General features: G+C 36.6%; 1 protein-coding gene across 3 annotated transcripts; it reads left to right on the top strand.

Moving 5' to 3' along the window:
- LOC137398707 (uncharacterized) lies at positions 1-9226 on the top strand. 3 transcript variants are annotated; one of them, XM_068084892.1, is made up of 18 exons: positions 1-39; positions 545-720; positions 825-930; positions 1565-1738; positions 1995-2094; positions 2463-2580; positions 3246-3337; positions 3646-3760; positions 3961-4044; positions 5694-5780; positions 6272-6620; positions 6919-7010; positions 7170-7284; positions 7796-7873; positions 7972-8136; positions 8256-8372; positions 8567-8658; positions 8873-9226. In XM_068084892.1, the coding sequence occupies exons 11-16, from the start codon at positions 6608-6610 to the stop codon at positions 8312-8314; spliced, it is 522 nt and encodes a 173-aa protein (XP_067940993.1). In that variant the 5' UTR covers positions 1-39; positions 545-720; positions 825-930; positions 1565-1738; positions 1995-2094; positions 2463-2580; positions 3246-3337; positions 3646-3760; positions 3961-4044; positions 5694-5780; positions 6272-6607; the 3' UTR covers positions 8315-8372; positions 8567-8658; positions 8873-9226. The 3 variants fall into 3 exon arrangements, with proteins under 3 accessions (XP_067940993.1, XP_067940995.1, XP_067940994.1); XM_068084893.1 differs by lacking the exon at positions 1-39 and having other exon boundaries at positions 709-930; XM_068084894.1 differs by lacking the exons at positions 1-39; positions 6919-7010; positions 7170-7284; ... (3 more) ...; positions 8567-8658; positions 8873-9226 and having other exon boundaries at positions 432-720; positions 6272-6606.
- Positions 9227-19787: the final 10561 nt, after the last annotated feature.

The following is a 19787-nucleotide window of genomic DNA, read 5'->3' on the forward strand; positions in this document are numbered from 1 at the left end:
GCCAGCGCAGTTAACTTCAACACGAAGAAGAGTTTTCAGGTATGTGAGTAATTTGCTGGTTCATGGATCTTTCTTTTGTGTAGGTGTGTAGTAAACTTCACACGCTAATTAAACTCATGATCACAAACAACCTCACCCCTTCATTTTCTAAGTGTGTATAGTTTTGAAAATGAATGTCTGTTTACTTATCAGTTACAAATCTCTAACCAAGTGCATGATGTCAGTATCTGCAAAGGGTGTACCCCAAAACGCTTTCAATTGGGAAGGGAAGCATTTTCACATTTGGCACACAAGCTAATATGAACACTCAATAATGTGTACAGCTTTTTTCCAAAATATCAGATGAGGATTTTATCTCACAGCTTCTGATTTTTAATAAATGATGCAAAGCAAAAGATGTATAACTCACCTAAATACTACCTAAACTATGCTATTATTACACTTCTGGCAATTTCTGAGCTACTTGGGGTAGTCTTCAAGCTTCAAACTAATATTAACATTGGTGATGATCACAATGTATTTCGCACTTCATATTTATTTACAGATGTACAACGTAAGGCCTGAAGTTATCGATTGTGTCATGAGGGAGTGGAAGAGGTTGGAGGAACTAGCAATGAGTGAGGAACATAATCTTATACAGTGTCCAGCCTGTAGCACAAAGCCACACACCATTAACGTTGATGGTAACTCTAAGCTATACCGCTATAATAAAGCAGGAGGGTAAGTACTCCTATACTGCCCGAATTTCCAAAGAATATTGATGTATGGCGCTTGTGATTGTCTTTCAAGTAGCACCTATAAGCAGTGTTATTTATAATTTTTAGGGTGACTGAGATTGATTATAAGTCTGAGCTCATATTAGACTCTACTGATGTTGACAAAGAGGTTGATAAACTCAGAGGCAGTAAATCAGGCACAGCTGTTCAAGAGGTGAATTAAAATTTGATGGCTCCATTTGGTTCATACTTAGCACTAACTTTCTGTCTCATGAGTACCATAAAAGATAGTTCATCCCAATTGCAACAGTCAAATCACATCTTAGATGTGTTAGACTATTTGGTTGCACAAATATTTAGCTGTTAGTTGGATTAAATAGCAGAAGACCTGTGGTGTTGCATCGGTATAGATGTTATGCATAAACTGCTAGCAGCATACCCAATATTTACAGCAATAATTTGTTGAGTTTTGAATCTCCCTCCCAAGATAAGTTAAAGCTCTACTGGTATGGCGTGTTTCAATTGAACTTTAACAATGTATTATATTACTGGACACCATTGCCGGATGTTTCAGCAAGGCTACGGATGAATGAGCTCGCCTACAATTTCTTAGCACCACTGAAGATGCAAATTGCATATTGAAATTTGAGTTGATTGTATCTTTCATATGAAGGTACAACACAAGACATTGGGATTTGATCTAAAATTGGTAATAGCTTGTGAAAGAGCACACAGTTATTCCTAACTTTGATACAATCATTTTCAGATACTAAATTTTTTAATAATCGGTGTGTTCCTTCCAGGCCTCCTACTGTAAATAAGCACATCAATCACGTTTTTCTTGAAAGGTTGTTGACGATTCATGTGGGGACACAAAGTTGAAAAATGCTCAAGTCGGGGGAAAGACCCATTCTTCTAAAGATGAGACCGGTCTCATGCTAGCAACATGTCGACACATGTTTATCTTGAAAGGACTGGACATGAAGAGAGGAGAGATATTCCAGTATCCATAGATACTTCAGGTATCAGTTTGTATTTCATCTATATGTAAAAAGAACTCTCTCCTAACGCTGCAAATCAAAAGTTTAACATGCCATGATCATAAAAAAACACATTTTTGTTGTGAAATCCAAGCAAATTGAAGGTACTGCCATTTTCCTAACTTTTTGCTTTAAACATGAAATATCTTATGGTTCATGGTGCAATTCATTGTTTTTACTTTGTTCTATAGAAACAGTTTCCAACAGCACAGTTCTTTGCCTATGATGTTGCATGTAGGTATTACCCCTGGCTCCAGAAGTTTGATGGGGAAACAGCCAAAAAGCAAACTCCAATGTTATCTGTAATGCATGCTAAATCACACAAGTGGTCATGTCAGGTGATTATTGTTGTTATACAGTATAATATAGCAATAATTCATCAAGTTTTGCCAAAGCCCTTGTTGGCATAATTTTAAGTTTAACCTCAAGTAGGAAATCCTGATTTCTAAATTTAGTAGATAACTTAGAATAAATACTCAGACATTTGTACGGTGCTTCCAAAAACCTGCATGAAAAAAGTTCTTTTTTGCTTAGTCATAAATAAACTACTGATGTAAGATTTTGGCACAGGCAAAGCGGAAAACCACTTTCACTTCAACAAATGTTACAATGCCACCAGACTCTCTCCCATCCCCCCACAGTGGTTGGCTCAGGCCTTAGCGATGTCAGTTAGTGAATCACATTTTTATAACAATTGTATTTTCAGATGAAATGGAGTGGTAAGGTGGTAAAGGGAGCTGGGAGCTCAACTGGAGAAACCTGTGAACAAGCTAACAGTTACCTTTCACGTTTAGGTCCTGTCACTCGAAACTCTCATTCTGCAGGTGTGTTTTGTAGCATCCCATGACTGACCATTTGATGAATTCCGCATAAGTTATTCAAACAGTTGGCATTGCTAGCACTGACCATTGTCCGACATGGGTTTCACCAACCATTCACCCACTCAACATTCCCAGACAAGCTATATTATCAGGCAAGGGACTTCATATTGTCTAACTCGACCCATGACCCGTGACAAATTCAGGCAACTCAAATGTCAAACTGACAATTACTGCCCTAAGCACCAGAGGTGTTCACCTTTTCTCTGTCACACATTTGAGAAATGCCATTTTGGTTGACTCAAAGTGAGGTGGGTGTTGTTTTGGCATAAGATTATGGTTAATTGTGGATGATAGTTGACCTGAATCTCTTACCGATGTGAGAGTAAGCATCATGTTATTTTGATAGCAGATTCTCATGTGTCTATGAATTGTGTCTGGTCAGGTGTCTGGGACTTTCGTGATTACCAATTTTGACCTACACTGATGTATAACATTGACTGCGGGTGAGACTGGAATGGGGGGAAGGAGGCCAGCAACTTCTCTCAATAGACCGAGTAATTAGACAATGAACTGCTTGACCTCTCAATACATGCAAACTGAGACCCATTTCTGTTGTTATGATGATGTGGTGTATGTTTGGATACCTATCTTTTCATTGTCTGCAATAGTGCGTAGGGAGAGGATAACTCGGAGTGCTAAGTTCTGGAATAGCCGCAAGCTTTCGGAACTTCCAGTTTGGATTGCAGCACAGTTGAGCAAGGTAACAAGGTGTATTTCATTTGAGACTTAGTAATTTGGTAAACAGAATTTTGTGGTATGAGCTTTGCGTCTAAAGAAGAGTATTGGTTACTAACACTTCTATTTCATGTCTAGAAAATGATAAGTGGAAGAAGTTCCGTATCTGAATTTGTTACTGATTGAAATAATTGCTGTGAACCATATCTTCATCCGGGGGAAACAGAACAAATTACCTTGATGCCAGGCATGATCGGCAGAAGCTTGCATCTGGACTCATAACTCAATCAGGCTAACCAATGGGAAGGTTCAACCAATACTTGTATTTTGCAGATGAAGAGAGAAATTAAGGAAATGGAGGAGCAGTTTGTGGTGATGTGTGGAGACTTGAAGAAGAGTGAGGCTCAGATTTAACAGCTAGGAGAGGAATATTCCAAGATTGGAGAAGGTAATAACTACATATGTTGGCATTTGCAATACGGTCCAGTTGGTTGCATTCGTTCAGGGTTCACAGTACAGAAAACCAAAAAATCCAGTGTCCAGTCCCAGTGTCCAGTCCCAGTACAGCAAAAATAATTATTTTGCTTTTTTTGTAGTTTTCGTACCAGTGAAAATGTAAATTAGTTAATTTTTGGTATTCTTTTCTAGGCGATATAACACCACAGGAGCGGAAGATGGAGGAGCTTGCCTGTCGCTACAAAAGATTAGCATCAAGTATTTTGAGTGACCCAGGTAATAATGTACTTTTTGACAGAAGTTTTAATCCATCGAAATCAGTGGTACACATGCAAACTGATATTCAACATTTTTCATAAGTTGCCGTAAAACCTCTAATTGAACGCTGCCTCTATTTGAACGCCACCTTTATTTGAACGCCATCTCCAATTGACCGTCACCCTGAGAAAAAGATTGAAAAATAGACCGCCACTCTCCAATTGAACGTCACCTCCATTTGACCGCCACTTTGACCTCATTTGATCTTCACGAGCCATAATATTAACTGATCAGTAGAAAAGTGTCCACAAAAATGTATTAATAATGAATCGTTTGTATCAATAATAATTAATTCTCTCATTATTCAATTTCAAAGCTTTTCGTGACTTTTTTCGTTAAAACTTTGAACACTACACCATAGAAATAATCAATAACGATCTCAGGCTAGAAGTAGTTATCTGTTTAACGAGTTTTTTCTACTTCGAAGAAGTCTTCATATAAAAACGGCTTAAATTTACAATAGTAGATGAACTTTCAATGCAACGCTATAGAAATAATTACTGTCTCAAGCTAATAGTTGTTCCTTGTTTGATGCGGCCGAGCTACTTCGATCTAAGATTACGTTTACTAAGCAAATTTTACGCGTTGTGTTCGTGCTTAATGCAGCGCGTTAAAAATATGATAAAAAGTTGTTGGGATGTTAGTATCGACTAGTTCAGCAGTGCAAAAGAAGAGTTGAGGTCAGAAGATATTGTAGAAGGTATTGGACAACTAAAATATGTTCGTTCCATCAAAAGCAACAATCAGAACGCAGCTATCCGAGCAAACGATGGAAATATTTTTGTGTTAAAAACGTTAATTTTTGTTTCTGCATGTAATATAAGTATAATTCGTTTATGTCACTTGTTCATAAATATTTGTATCATTTGATAGATTGTTATTGAATAATTTATTAATATGCAGGTCTATAGCATGTTATTTAATTAATTGCGTCCATGCAGCTATCTTAACACGGCTTACGATAGATCGATGCTCGTAACTCCACTTCTATTGCACATAAAAGTTAGTTTTGTATGTTCTCGAAGTACATTTATTAAGCGATCTTTGACAAATTAGAGGCAAGTTAGCAGATTTATTGCATCCAAAAGGTTTAATATCGCTACACTGGAAAAAGAGAGCAAAATGTAGGCGACATTTGTTTCGCCCACACTAGTGCTAAATTTGCCTTCCGAAAATTTTGACGAGCCATTTGAAACATACACCGCCAGCCTATATTTTAACGCCGCCTCCAATTGACTGCCACCTTAAAAGAAGAGCGCCATGCCGTTCTATTAGAGGTTTTACGGTATGTTGAGCTGCCTACCCTTGACTGTGAGGGTAGGTCTCAAGCCATGTTTAGTTCAAAAAGTTAGCCAATAACTCCACTTTCTCAAAGGACTAGACCTCCGTCATGTGCAGCAGTGAATCTACAAAAAAATATTTCCGGCCCAAACATCTACTTTAAAGCCTGGAACAACGATTACTAACGATTATTATCATGAGGAGCTGAAAAATAACCTTGGCTTCCCCGGTCAAAGCTTCTGCTGGATCTACAGACAACTCCAATGGCTGCGTTGAAAAACTGTTTTTACTCTCCACTTAAGCTATAGATATTGTTATTGTTCCAGACTCTTCCAAGACCAGAAAGAGACACAGGGACATGTTGACCAAAGTCAAAGGGCAGTTTGAAAGTGAGGTGGACAAGTATCTGTCAGGTAATCATTGTGGTAAATTTTATATCAAAATGTTTGAGTTTTAAGGAAAATTAGCTAGTTAGTACAATGTTAGTACCCTAGGCTAGCTGTACTAACATAGGCTACTCTAGGTTATCTGTACTAACATAGGCTACCCTGGCTTACTTGTACTAACATAGGCTGCCCTAGGTTATCTGTACTAACATAGGCTACTCTAGGTTATCTGTACTAACATAGGCTACACTAGGTTACCTATATTAGTATAGGCTACCCTAGGTTACTTGTACTAACATAGGCTACTCTAGGTTAGATGTACTAGTATAGGCTACCCTAGGTTACTTGTACTAACATAGGTTACTCTAGATTACCTGTACTAACATAGGCTATTCTAGGCTACCTATATTAGTATAGGCTACCCTAGGTTACCTGTACTAACATAGGCTACTCTAGGTTAGATGTACTAGTATAGGCTAATGTTTTTTTGTGTTTGTAAAAATGAACTAATTTTTCAGGGATGATCAGTCAAAAATAGACGTTATGGTCTGTGAAGCATGTTCGTGGTCTTGTTGGCGGGAGCCTCAACAGCTGGTCCAGTATGGATTTTGGCCTGTTGACGTTGAGGGAAGAGCTTACTTCAACTTTAGTTTTCTTCTGAGTGCTTCAATAAAAACTGACGGAATCAAATGCTTCACTCTTGCAGCACTTCTCACCATCTCTAAGCCTCAAAAGTCTGTTAGATTCCGTCAGTTTTATCTCATCCTTAGATGGCGAGGTATTACATCTGATCTGGGGAGACTGCAGAACTTGTTAATAGCTACGTGTTTCGATTGGGAAAATTAACAAGACACATGACATCAGATGGTGAGTTTATTCAGTGAGCACTATTTTATATATTGTCAAGGGAGGTATTTTTTAGGCCTTAACTATCGGGTAAGCTAATAACTTACCCGATAGTTAAGACCTATCTGGTAAGTTATTAGCTTTGCATTTGACAATGTTAAATGTAGTGTACCACTGTGATATGTTTTATAACTTGGTTAATGACAATATACATTGGTGACTTTGGCGCCTATCTAAGTCATGACAATGAAAGTTATATAATCTCACAAGTGCCAACTTGTCAATGGTATGACTTCCCAATTTACTCTCTTGTTTCAAGGTAGACGGAGACGCTTGGAGCAAGGGGCAGCTTTTTGGAATCTTCGAAAGTTTGTCAATCTGCCCAAACAGATATTTACATCTCTTTCCAAAGTATGTAGAAACAGCAATCAGAGGATGAAATCGTACTGTTCCCTAGGTTCAATTTGTTTTAACTATTGACAAAAAGCCAAGTTTTCTCAATAAATAATTGGCTTCATTGCAGTTATACAACAAGTGAAGAATTATAGTGCCGAGTACGTCTCGTTTTAGACCAAGAAACAACTACCCATTCTAGAGGCACAAGTGGATGCACACTGCCACTCATTTGGGTTAACTTTAGCTGAACTTGAGGCCAGAGCAATCCTTGTTGCCAAGCCGCCACCAAGTGAGTTTTTTACTTATACTATTTCCGCATGCTTAGAGAATAAATGATTGCTTTTCTGTGTCAATTAGCAGTGCATGATTTGTATTTCATGATAATGATCATAATAATATGAGTATAATGAGGCTCTGATGCAAAGATGAAATGTCGAGATTTACGTTTTATAGTAAAAGATGCTCATATTAGTTTATAGTAACAACTAGCTGTGCCCCTGGCGTTGCCCGGGTATTAAAAATCAGCTTATAAACAATGAGGAGTGATGAGAGTTGCCTGCCACTTTGCTATTAGCCTGGCACACTGCCACTGAAAAATTCAATAAAGCCTTCTAATAAGCGCTAGGCTTCTAATGACGGTATGCCATGATGTTGCGTCAGCATTTTCCAGCTGTAGCTATTTTAATAATGGCAGTTATAATAATTGCTATAGCCGGAATGACACACATGCATACTTTGAGAAATATGCATATAGATATATGATTAGAATGTTGTGATTGATACATTGTGTTATTTTTCAGAACCAGATGACATACAAGGTGTCTTAGAAGACCTAAGAGTCAATATCCTGCGGAAAGAAGATGTTCTTAAGAAATCAGGTAGGTTTGTCAGGTGATCTCTCTGAAAAAACTATCAAAGTTGAAATGTTTTCTATGTATTGTGTTATCGAAAATGTAATTGCTGTTTATATTAACAGAGAGTGGAAAATTTGCACAGAAATTAAGATCGTGCCTGCGTGCAAACCATTGCAGCTATAAGAAAAAGTCTTTAGAGTACAGCAACCTCCATCCAGAAACAACAACAGATGAGCTGCAAAGCTGTTTGAAGTCAGGGTTATTCCCATCGGCAGTTGTCCGTGGAGGTAAGTTTTTTCATGAAATATCAAGTACCCGCAACAAATCTAGACATTCCTTGTTCAATTTTTACACATGAAAACCCTATATTAACAGGCCATGCTGATGTCACATTTTAATGTTTCAGATATAACCTTCTCACAGGATGTTCTTAAGGCAGTGGAGAGCTATCAATTGTGGCAGTGAACTCTAGAAGAAATCCCTATTTTAGAGCAGGAAATGCATACGATGATAAGAACAATATGTGAGTTTCTTATCGTGTTTGTAGATGCTTAATATGCATGATATAGTATCAATAGTGATGTCTTAGTGGTTTTTAGCAGGTCCATTCTATAACAAATTGTCTACAACATCACGTTTAAACATAAGATACTTTTTAAGTATTTAGTTGAATTCTGAGTTCAGATTTCTGGCTAATTTGGTTCTCTTCATTTTCAGTCCAGCAACTTGATACATGCAAGGGAGAAGAGGCCATATTTTTTCAAAACATGGTCGAAAAATCCTCTGTTTTCTTCTCTGAGGAAGTTGAGGTACGTACTATTAAATTGAGGAAGAACAGTATCGCAATAGTGATCAAGCTTTTGCCAATCACTGTTTGCCAGTCAGCAACAACATTTCATATTGCAGAAAATGGTAGATTCAAGAAACGTCCAGTATTATTTGATGCCATGAATGATGATTTACCTGGCTGGATCGAGAAAACTCAACCTGTCTATTTCATTCATTGAATTATTTTATTGTTAGGATATGCAGCTAGCCGTGTCACTATGCCAGGACTTAGATGTATCTGATGATGACGAGGACGACGATGACTCTGACGGAAGTCTTTGTGGGGAATAAAATGCCATGATTTACATTTGAAGACCTCAACGGAAGAATGATCAATGTCACAATTGCTCAAAATTGAGATATAGCCATTTTAAAGTTTACAAACTTTTTTTAGAAAGAATTACAACTTATATCATAGAAACTTTTTAGCTATTGGTTAATAAGGATGTTACCTGGAAATGTGATCAACAAAGAGGCGGTAGACATAGTTTGGGGTGGCACAACTTTGTGGCCAGAACTATTAAGAGAACATAAATCTAGAATTTTGAAAAAATGTGACATTGATCGTTCTTCCATTGAGGTCTTCATGTATGCTGATCTACTTTCTGTATTACTTTCCATGCTGATCCTCACAAAACAATATTATAACAAAGTATATTAATTTATTTTTCAACAATAAAAGAAATCTTTTGTACAACCTTCAGTATATGTTATGTGGTCAGCCAGAATAAATTGGACAACCTCTCTCAGGCGAGTCTAGGCCATGCGACAATAGGTGAGAATGTCATAACAAGCTAGTCAGGAACCTAGTTTTAACTGATTTGATACTTTTGGATATAGGTGAGAATGACAAAAAATGCATTGCAATGAGCCTCCTGTATCCATTATATAAAATATTCTACTATGACAGGCAACACAAGGTGGAGATAAATCCTAAATATCTTTTACTGTTTACATAAGAACTAAGGCAATTGTAGCAATATTGAAGTAATATTCAGTGTTAACATGGCTCAGCAGTATAAATACCAAGTTTTTATACACGTGGCCTAAAAATAGTAAAAATTCATTCTCACAAAACTGTTCAGGGCAACATGAGTAAATAAAATAATAGGTTTCCACAAGTATTGTGATTTGTATGGAGAAGCAAGTCCGGCACCTAATTTTAACCATTTCGATATCTCAGGATACAGGTGAAAATGACTAAAATACATTTCAATAAGCCTCCTGTATCTGCTGAGTCGAATTATTAAAATATTCAACTATGACAGGCAACACAAGGTGGAGATAAATCATAAATATATTTTACTGTCTACATAAGAACTAAGGCAATTGTAGCAATATTGAAGTAATATTCAGTATTAACATGGCTCAGCAGTATAAATACCAAGTTTTTAGACATGTGGGACAAGAATTGTAGAAATTCGTTATTAATAGATAAATAATTATTATCTATCTACTTTGGAGTTGTCTATCCATACCTATAAGTGTCCGCACCAGTGAGACAGCCATGACACCTTCAGCCATCACTGCCTTTCCAAAAAAGGCAGTGATTTACAAAACTGTTCTGGACCACATCAGTGCACATCCTAAGGCTTCAAAAACTTTATGATGATTTGTATGGACTAAGCAGGATAGCAAGTTGCATAAATCAACCTGTTTGGACAACAGGTTAGAATTGTGTTAGAATGTTGTGGTTATGTGTAGGGGGTCTCTGTGATCACTTTTATTGAACATAATTATAAGATTCAAGGATCACAGCAAAGCTGTGTAGGGAACTCCACTCAAGAGTGAGCAAGATTCCGTTCTATTCTATTTCTTCTTCCCATTGTTACCCATCCTCAAATAGAATAATGCAAGCTGGGTAGTTTGATCTGATGAATTGATTATTGCAACAAAGTGTGATTTTCTGTTGATTATTATTTGTTATATTATATTACTATTATATTACATATTTTTATACTATACAACTTTGTGGTAAAAAAAGTAAAGAAAGTCTGTGTATGTGGATGGTTGCTGGTGGCAGATAGGAGTTGCTGTTCATGTTGACTGGACATGTTCTTGCAAAAGAAGGAAAAACTGTAAAGAAATGCTGTCTGAAGTGACAAAACAAGATGTGCATTAGTTACCCAGTAAAACACATGGCTATATGATGATTCAGCTGGAGAGGCGATACGTTTTTCGGCTAATGTCCTTGCAACTAACTTGTATGATATGAATGCATATATGTATGTATGATATGAATGCATTGCGTGACAAAAATCAGGCGACCTATAGCCATAAATGACCTATAGCGCATTTAACTCCATGATTGTGGCGATCTTTATCAATGATTAGGTAAACAATAAGACTTTCTGCAAAGCACTTTTTGCTTGTGTAGCTGGCTAAACTCACCTTATAGTTTAGCAGTGCCAAAGTTTGTTTAAGATTTCCACAGGGCTCCCAGGTGTTACTTCTGCAACGAAATAAAGTTGAGATGATTATTAATCTGATCAGCTTGTGGGTTTTAAGATGCTACATGGTTTCGCTCTTAACATAAGGTCATTGTGCTTTGTTGCAGCAATGACCAAATGAATAAATGGCAACTCAATACAGCATCAATTCTTCTATTGTTGATGATCCTGATTTGTGTACACTCTGCTAAATTGTTATATCCTTCGTATTGACTGGCTGAAGCTGAGTCATGAGTAAAAGCATGGATTCTAGTCATGAATCAGCCCGTGAATACTGGCCCCTAATAGACATTCGGCTGACGCAACTTACCGTGATGAATAATGTTTCCGCTTCACCAGGTACAATGTTCTACCATTCTTGTCCTGAAAAAAGATTCAGAAAAAAATTATGAGAATCGAAAAGTGAAAGAGAGAGGATGGGAGAGGCAGAAAACCTATGTCAAACATTCTGTAACACGTGGTAGTGAATGTAGTCCACGCATGACCAGAGGTTGAAACTTTTTGAACCCAAAATATCAATTTGCATTCCAAATATGTCTCAAGTTGTCTTTTCTCGACAGTAACATCACCCATTGCTGACACAAAAAATTGATCAAATTTGCACCTATCTAAAAAAAACAGTGCCATAAGATATTGAAGGTCATTTAAGAACATAGATTACCGAATACACCATTTCAGGTATTTGTAATGATCATACCCAGTTAATTAACCAATTTACTCCTTTTAGGCAATTTTTTGCCAAAGGATGTTTATTGGCATGAGAAGACAACAAATTACCATGATTTGGACCTTGGTATACTTCAATGTGTACTCTAAAACACTGGAAAAGTGCCTTTGATTGTTCATCAACTTACCAACTTTTCACTCAATATCTCTTCTGCATCTGAGTCAGAATTGTTTGGGTCTATATATTCTGCTGGAGTAGTATTTCCTATACAACAAAGAAAAACCATATCTTTAATGAAAAAAGACGCAATGATTGAGCTGCTAGCAACCAGTGCATACCATAGCATGTTAGCGCAACAAGTAATTTGTACAGCGAAAAGCCTATCTTGAATCACACCTGAAATCAACCATGGTTACCTGAAGAAAGCAAATTATTTGATCATTGACTGCCACCCTGTGAGCTGTTGGCATGTCATGATTATGACAAAGCTGCTAGTGAGTGAGGCAAACGCAAGCTGTGTTGTGGTTATTTGGCTGTCAATTAATGTACAAACATGTCAGATTATGACATGTTAAACAAAATGGTAACAAAATCACGACACCAGGTTGTTATAACCAATAGTATTGCAGGGTTGTTTTGTGAAATCCACTATAGGCAAAAAAAGACACCACCCATGGGCAGCAAAAGCTCTTTTTATTCTTTTCTTTCCTTCCCCTCCCACCTCTCCTTGCAAGAAGAATGGCGAGGGAAGGAAAGAAGAGAATAACAAGAGTTTTTGCTGCCTATGCACCACACAGGAGAAAAAATTTACCTGCATAGCAGCCATCCTTCCTAAGAGAAAATCAAATAGTAAAATAGTCAACTTCATCATGGTCATAGCGCATTACTGGACAAATCATAAGAGATTCAACACAACGACAATGAAAAATTAAACAGCATTTTCTACTTACTGGAGCGCTGCTTATTCAGACTTTTTCTCTGCTTGCTCTAGAAAATAACAGTACTAAGGTCAATGGCATTCAGAAATTACATGTACTTTACATTTAAGCAAAGGTCAATTGCAAAGTAAATATCTCGTGGCGTAGACAAACATATCAACAATGAAATTGCTTGACTGAGGTTCAACAAAATTAGACAGTGAGGAATGAGCTATGGCTTTACTTACTATGTGTGCCTGTGTGTGCCATGCTTTGTCAGCACACCCTTTCTACAACAAACGATATTGAACATTTCATTGCTGGGTCTGTATTAGTTTTTCTGAACTGTTTGTCTATCTTGTATGTCTTAATTTGTATGAAGAAAGATGACCAAACAATGGGAAGCAAATCATATGCGTTGTTTCTCTAATGATCTCACATTATTTAAAATTTTAGTTTCTTTTGGGACAAAATATTATGAATACTATACTTACAGTCTTTGTAGGTGTTGGTGTGGTTGAGGAAGAAGTAGTAGTAGTAGCTGATCTGGGAGCAGAGGTAGAAGATAATGTGGGAGCAGATGTAGAAGCTAATATGGGAGCAGATATAGAAGTTAATGTGGGAGCAGATGTAGATGTTAATGTGGGAGCAGATGTAGAAGGTAATATGGGAGCAGATGTAGAAGGGAATGTGGGAGCAGATGTAGAAGGTAATGTGGGAGCAGATGTAGAAGTTAATGTGGGAGCAGATGCAGGTAATATGGGAGCAGATGTAGAATATAATGTGGGAGCAGATGTAGAAGCTAATATGGGAGCAGATGTAGAAGGTAATATGGGAGCAGATGTAGAAGTTAATGTGGGAGCAGATGTAGAAGATGATATAGGAGCAGATGTAGAGTAGCAAATGTGTAAGTTAATGTAGTAGCTGATGTGGAAGCAGATGTGGGGTTATAAGGTTCATAGGTCCTTTGCACATAGTCTTCTGCAACAAAACAATCAGATAGGGGAGTAGGATGTAATATAAAACAGGCAATTAAATTATGTTCTGCTGTACATTGAAAAGACCAAGGGAACTTACTACATCTTGTCCTATCATTAAATGCTTCTTTGATGACTGACACAATTTCAGTCTGGTGGCATCCTTCCTCGATAATAGTAGACAAGGTACCTTTGCCTGAAGGTTTGAATACCAGGCATAAAACAAATAAACCTGCACCGTGGGCGTGGGTAGCCTGTAAAAATGAACATAAACAATATTATAAGAGTGTACGATACATTCGTTCATACCATGAATTACAACAACAACATGAAAAGCAATTCTTCTGCTAGCTGACAATATACCATTGCACTAGACGTGAGCTGGTTCAGATTTGTTGAGCTTGGAGAATTTGCACTAGTTTCTCAGTTATTTGGATGCTAGGTATTCCTAAAATAACTCTTTTGCGCGGGTTGTTGTCTTATTCATTTCATCTACTAAGGAAAGCTGTCATATACTCAGTTGGGCTTGTGCAACTATTACTGGCATGTTAAGCTTCAGGGGACCAATCAATCAGTGTTGTAGTCACCGCCATCACAAGTCTTCAAAACCAATATTACAACTGATTTTTCACATTAACCAAGTTTGTATCTGAATCTAACTATACTTTGATATCTGCATATTTTCTGACATTTTCAATGAAAACAAAACCTGAATTGCAGCCACAAAAGTAAGTTGTCTTAAAATTGAGCCTTAGCGTATTTAAAACTTTCTATTTACACAATTTGGCATGTCGGTCTTATAACTTGACGTAAAGCAAAATATATTTTACTACACTCACAGCACGCTCCAGTGCATCCACATAGTCTTTTGTGGTCTTCTTCCCAGCCCAGCCCAGCCCTCCTCCCGCCTTTTCTTAATTGTAGACATCCTTGTCTGTGCCTTCAAATCACGGAAGATGATAGACGTGAAAACAATAAATGCGTACAGATAAAACTATCGAATACAGAGTAAAACTTTGACATTTTGACTTTGATGGATAACCTGGCACTACAAAGCATGCTAAACCAACATCGCATTTCCACATGGAGTGGAGTTCTGATGATCTAAAGCTGTTATTGAGAACAGTGAGATTTAGGCAAAACAAGAAAAGAGTTCAATGCTAAAAGACCATGCAAAGCAATCACGACTAATATTATTAACACAGAAGCTTTTAAATGATGATTGTTTCAGACTTACGACATGCACTACACTTTGTGGCATTGATGGCATTAATGGCCCCACACTGGCACTTCATCTTGACAACTAAAAATAAATGCAAAAAGGAAAATTCAAGAACAGCTTACTTTTATTTTGATGTGACTGGGTGCTTTGCCTGTGAATCATAAGAAATTATTATAAATATTGCAGAATTAAAAGGGCAGCGAGCTCACTGTTTAAAAAAAATAGACAAACTTACCACATGCATTACATTTATTTTTAGATACATTTCCTGTGCTACCGCAAACGCTACAACTTCTTTCCATAATGCTGCAAGCTAAAACACAGACAAAAGAACATTAGACAATAAAATATGAGGTGGTGGTAGCGTGATACCAGTAAAATAAGTCATAACAAGGAGACGCCCCAACAGTCTGACCGTTTCCCGCATATAAAATGAGCTGTTAGATAAGTTCATAAAACAAACAATAAAATGAAGACATATTGTAGAGACTTTATTGCTTATAAGCCATATACAGTGAAACTCGGATAACTCGCCCTTGGATAGTTCGAACACATGGTTAACTCGAACGGATTTGTTTGGTCCGTTCCCACGCAAAGATAAATTGCTTAAGATAACTCGACCTTAACTTCGTTAACTCAAACAGCTTTTTTGCCCAACAGCTACCGAGACGGTTGTTATCGCTTTACAATATCACTTTATTCCAAGCCATAGAGATAAACAACAACTTTTAGTAGTTCTTAGGCGCCATTATTACCACTACCGGCAAAATATTTTTGTTAACGACTTTTCTAAAGGTTTTCAAAAATCAAATTTTACCAAACATCCGCTTGGGAATAGCCCTCCGCGAGCAAGGAGAAGCGAGGTAACCTTCAGATATACCTAAAGAAAAATCGGCAAAACTGGTTTTTGGTAAAATGCTCAAAAGAAAAATATGTCTTTTTTTTCTAAGAGTTTCAAACGTGATCAGGTTTTGCCTATTTTAATCTGAAAACGTCCTGGCAGTCACATCACCTAAAATAAACAAACGAATCTCAAGTAATAAAAGGAAAATATTTATACTTTCTGATAAAAATTGTTAAAACATTACATGGGAGGTCCCTTAACTTGAAACAAGCAATCACTGCTTTTGATTTATATATAGTTTGTATATGTACTGATAAATACAATAACACATGCACTTGTGACAGTGTTCTCATAACTTGAACGCTCTGATAACTCGAACACTTTCTCTCGGTCCCGTGAAGGTCGAGTTAGCCGAGTTTCACTGTATTAGATTTCTGTGCGTGATTCACTGGTGATTCATGATAATAACTTTTGTTTTCTTTGAATAAACTGAGCGCCGCTTCATATAGTACATGCCCAGCCTAGAAACCTGGTCTCCAGCCTCAAGATGAAGTCGAAAAGTTGTAATGTTAAATATGTACCAATTGACGTACCGTCTAAGCAAAGAAATCAACACTTGAGTCACTTGGATCACTCTCGTTGTAAAGTTAAGGTATGGCTAAGTTCAGAATTTTAGATTACCAGTACAGCCGTAGTAGGTAGTGATTATGAATTTTCAACTACGCATGACCTTCAGCAAAGATATTAAACACATACATGTATGTCCTGAATCGTTATTCAATGGTACAGCCACCTAGCCAAATCAGTTTATGGATAGGGTTATTTAAGCCTGCACCCAATCAATTCTCTTTATTTTGCTATACTTATGGGTACCTATGCTGGGTCTTTAGAAGGTGTGTAATTTCAGAAATGCATTACAACTGAATTGTGTTTGGATGGTTTTTAATCAACAGGGTTTGAAACCTTGGCTGTGTGTAAGACTAATGAGGTTGCTAGATAGTTTTCACGGCCTTAAACTCTGTAAATTGTGTTTGCTGTGAGCTGCCCTTTAACTGCTGCCCATGTACAAATTTAGCTATCGGCCTACTGTCAGCCTTTTACCGAAAATTGCCGATTTTGCTTCATGATATGTATACAATTATTTCTTCAACTTCAAACTTATCTAGAACACTTTTGTTATATATTTTATTTTGCTAACATGTTAATCAATAGTACTATGCAAAAAAATTCAATGTATCCACGATTTGTGCATTGCTAAATCTATGTGAAGCTACAATCGCTTCGAAGCTAAAACGATCCTCTAAAATGTTCCTTACTTTCACAAAACTATTACGTTCACCATCATCAGAGTCAATGATGCTATTTTAATTATTTGTGTCATGACGAAAAGCTGAATCTTAATTGGCTATGATGTCATCAACATAAGTAATTACCTGTTTTCTGGCTTGCGCGGTACTTAACAAAACTTACACAAAAATGTTCGTTTTTATGTTGGAAATTCACAAACAAAAAATTAAAACTACTTCGTTATTTGAGGCTAATTGTATGGATAAATCTTCGGACAACACTGTCAATACTATAAAGGTTAATACAATAAAAAAATATTTTAAATGTAACAAATATAACAAATGGTACAGCACAGTTCGGACATTTTCTCATTCTGCTTCTCATGACACGACCAAACTGCACAAGTTCTTTTAGCGTCTCAATAAGCCAAAATCTATGGTGCTTAGTAGTCTAGTTATCTAGCGTAGCGTTATGTTCAAGTTATTAGCGCTAAAGAATTGTCCAACGAAAGACTAGTAAATTATATCTCCGGAAAAAGTGTGGTGTCCGAGTACAAAAGAGCACCTAACAAAAAATTTACGGGTCAGCTTAGATGGACACGCCCACCACTCTATCGACTAATATAGTCGTGCAGGTGAAGAATGCACAGCAGTATTATAAGCAGGTTGTATTGTCGACGATATCAGTCGTATACACGTAGCCTTTCACCACGACCACATACGCCGACCCGCGCCCACAACTCTATCGACTAGTATAGTCGTACAGGCGAGGGATGTACTGTTTAAATTCCTACGTTTTATTCATTAAAATCTAGCAATTGCCTACTGTTCTTATCAAACTTGTACCTACATTGATTATTTACTTAACAATTTATCAATCATATCTTGTCTCGGAATACACACTTTCTGTTGTAGTGTAGTTCACAGTAAGTTTTTTAGTTTTCATTTTTGTAATTTGTTAGAACCTTGCAACTCTAAGATGATAAGTATGAGCATGAAACGTGACCCCAAAACTACCTTCGTATTAGACTCAAATCCATGACCAATTTAATTTCTTTCCTATTTTAATACAGCCCATACACAAGTCTATAACACTGTACTCCAATGTTTACGTAGTGACTAACTGCACTAATACCTGAGAGATCATTGTTGTATATGCGTTCTGATAGATTGAGGCTTACTACGTTATCAGTAGTATTCGCACTTGGATAATCACTGCATAGGTAGTATATCGTGAGGTCATACTAACGATTCCGTAATATTTTTACTACCAGTAGAGTAGTATTTCATGCAATATACACTGATCATACATGTATAAATATATATATCTACATGTAAATTAGAAAATTGAACAGTTAGTTATCTTTTTTTCAACTACTGACAGTTTCTTGCTAGTGCAATCATCAGGCTGTTGACTTCAACTGGCACAAGATGGTGACTTTTCAAACATCCCACTCTTTCACATGATTGGTGGATTTTTTCGTGCTCTGATTAACTTGTTACTAAAATTGTAAAGAAGATAACTCTTAAAGCGAGGACAGGATGAGGCAATTTCTGTTCTTTATTAAGTGTTGACATGTCAGGTTTTTTAATAATGTAATATTTTTTCAGAAATACATAAATTGCACTTTTTACCTAAGTTACTCTAAAATGTATCGTGTTTAAGAATACTCCAGTCAAGTTTGAAGTTAAGGTCTCGGTCTTTTAGTGCCCATATGTGTTTGCTCATTTCTGTAGCATTTCTTTTTGAGCCGTTATTTATACTGCTTTTATGGTTACGGTATTTTGTTTTAAAGTCGATTTCACAAAGTCTGACGTAGGTCTCAGAAGTGTCGCTGAGACCTACGTCAGCTTATAAATATTTTTATATATATATGTATATATATCATGTATATATATATATGTATATATTTTAACCCTTTTGCAGGTGGTGCGACATTAATTTCGTTTTGCGATATCGATCCTAGTGGGTGGTGCGACATTAATGTCGATATCATACGCACTACATATTAAGACTTACTACTGGTCTGTGTTTATTTTTCTATCAAATTAATTACTATTAAAGTAAAAAAACACATGTGAGGACTTGAATAACTACATTTTAGACATGTATCTTTTCATTTCAACTCGTTTTGGACGATCGTTATCAATATCGATATGTTTTTTTACTCAGTAAGATACTAAGCCTTTTTCTCCGAAATGATTTTTATGCTTTACGATCGCTGTCGATTCCTTTTCTTTGTGCCTTTTTTACTTAGTGGGATCCAAGCATTAATTTTTTGAGAACACCAAAAAACATTTTATAATCATGGCTTCATCTTCCCAACGACCTGCTAAATCAACTCGAAAGGCCCAGTTTGTTTTGGCAGATTCTATAGTTGATGACTCAGACAATGACTCAATTTTTTCTGATGTCAATCTAATGGACTTTGATAAAAGTGATGAGTCTAGTGATGATGTTGCTTCTGTTATCACTTATCACAATTAGACAATATGGACTATAGACCACAAATAGACTGTATGGACTATGGATATGTGCTATGGACTAAGTCTAAACAGTGGCTAATATGCATTACAAAGTGTGGTTCTACTTGTAAAATGCTTTATTTGTAACATAAATACAGAATATGTTTTATTCAACAATATAACATTATCACGACAACAATCAAATTTTTAAATTTTCTTAAAAGTTTACATGTGTAAGGGTGGTTTAAATAGCTCAAATAGTCACAAAGGGTGTAAAACTG

This window comes from Watersipora subatra, chromosome 6 (genome assembly GCF_963576615.1).
Source record: "Watersipora subatra chromosome 6, tzWatSuba1.1, whole genome shotgun sequence".
Taxonomy (NCBI): Eukaryota; Metazoa; Bryozoa; class Gymnolaemata; order Cheilostomatida; family Watersiporidae; genus Watersipora; species Watersipora subatra.

Bases quoted from the DNA above. Each gene is read 5' to 3' on its own strand.
- LOC137398707 (XM_068084892.1), top strand. The intron at 7,285-7,795 runs GTGAGTTTTTTA...GTTATTTTTCAG, and splicing joins TGTTGCCAAGCCGCCACCAA to AACCAGATGACATACAAGGT. The intron at 8,137-8,255 runs GTAAGTTTTTTC...TTAATGTTTCAG, and splicing joins ATCGGCAGTTGTCCGTGGAG to ATATAACCTTCTCACAGGAT.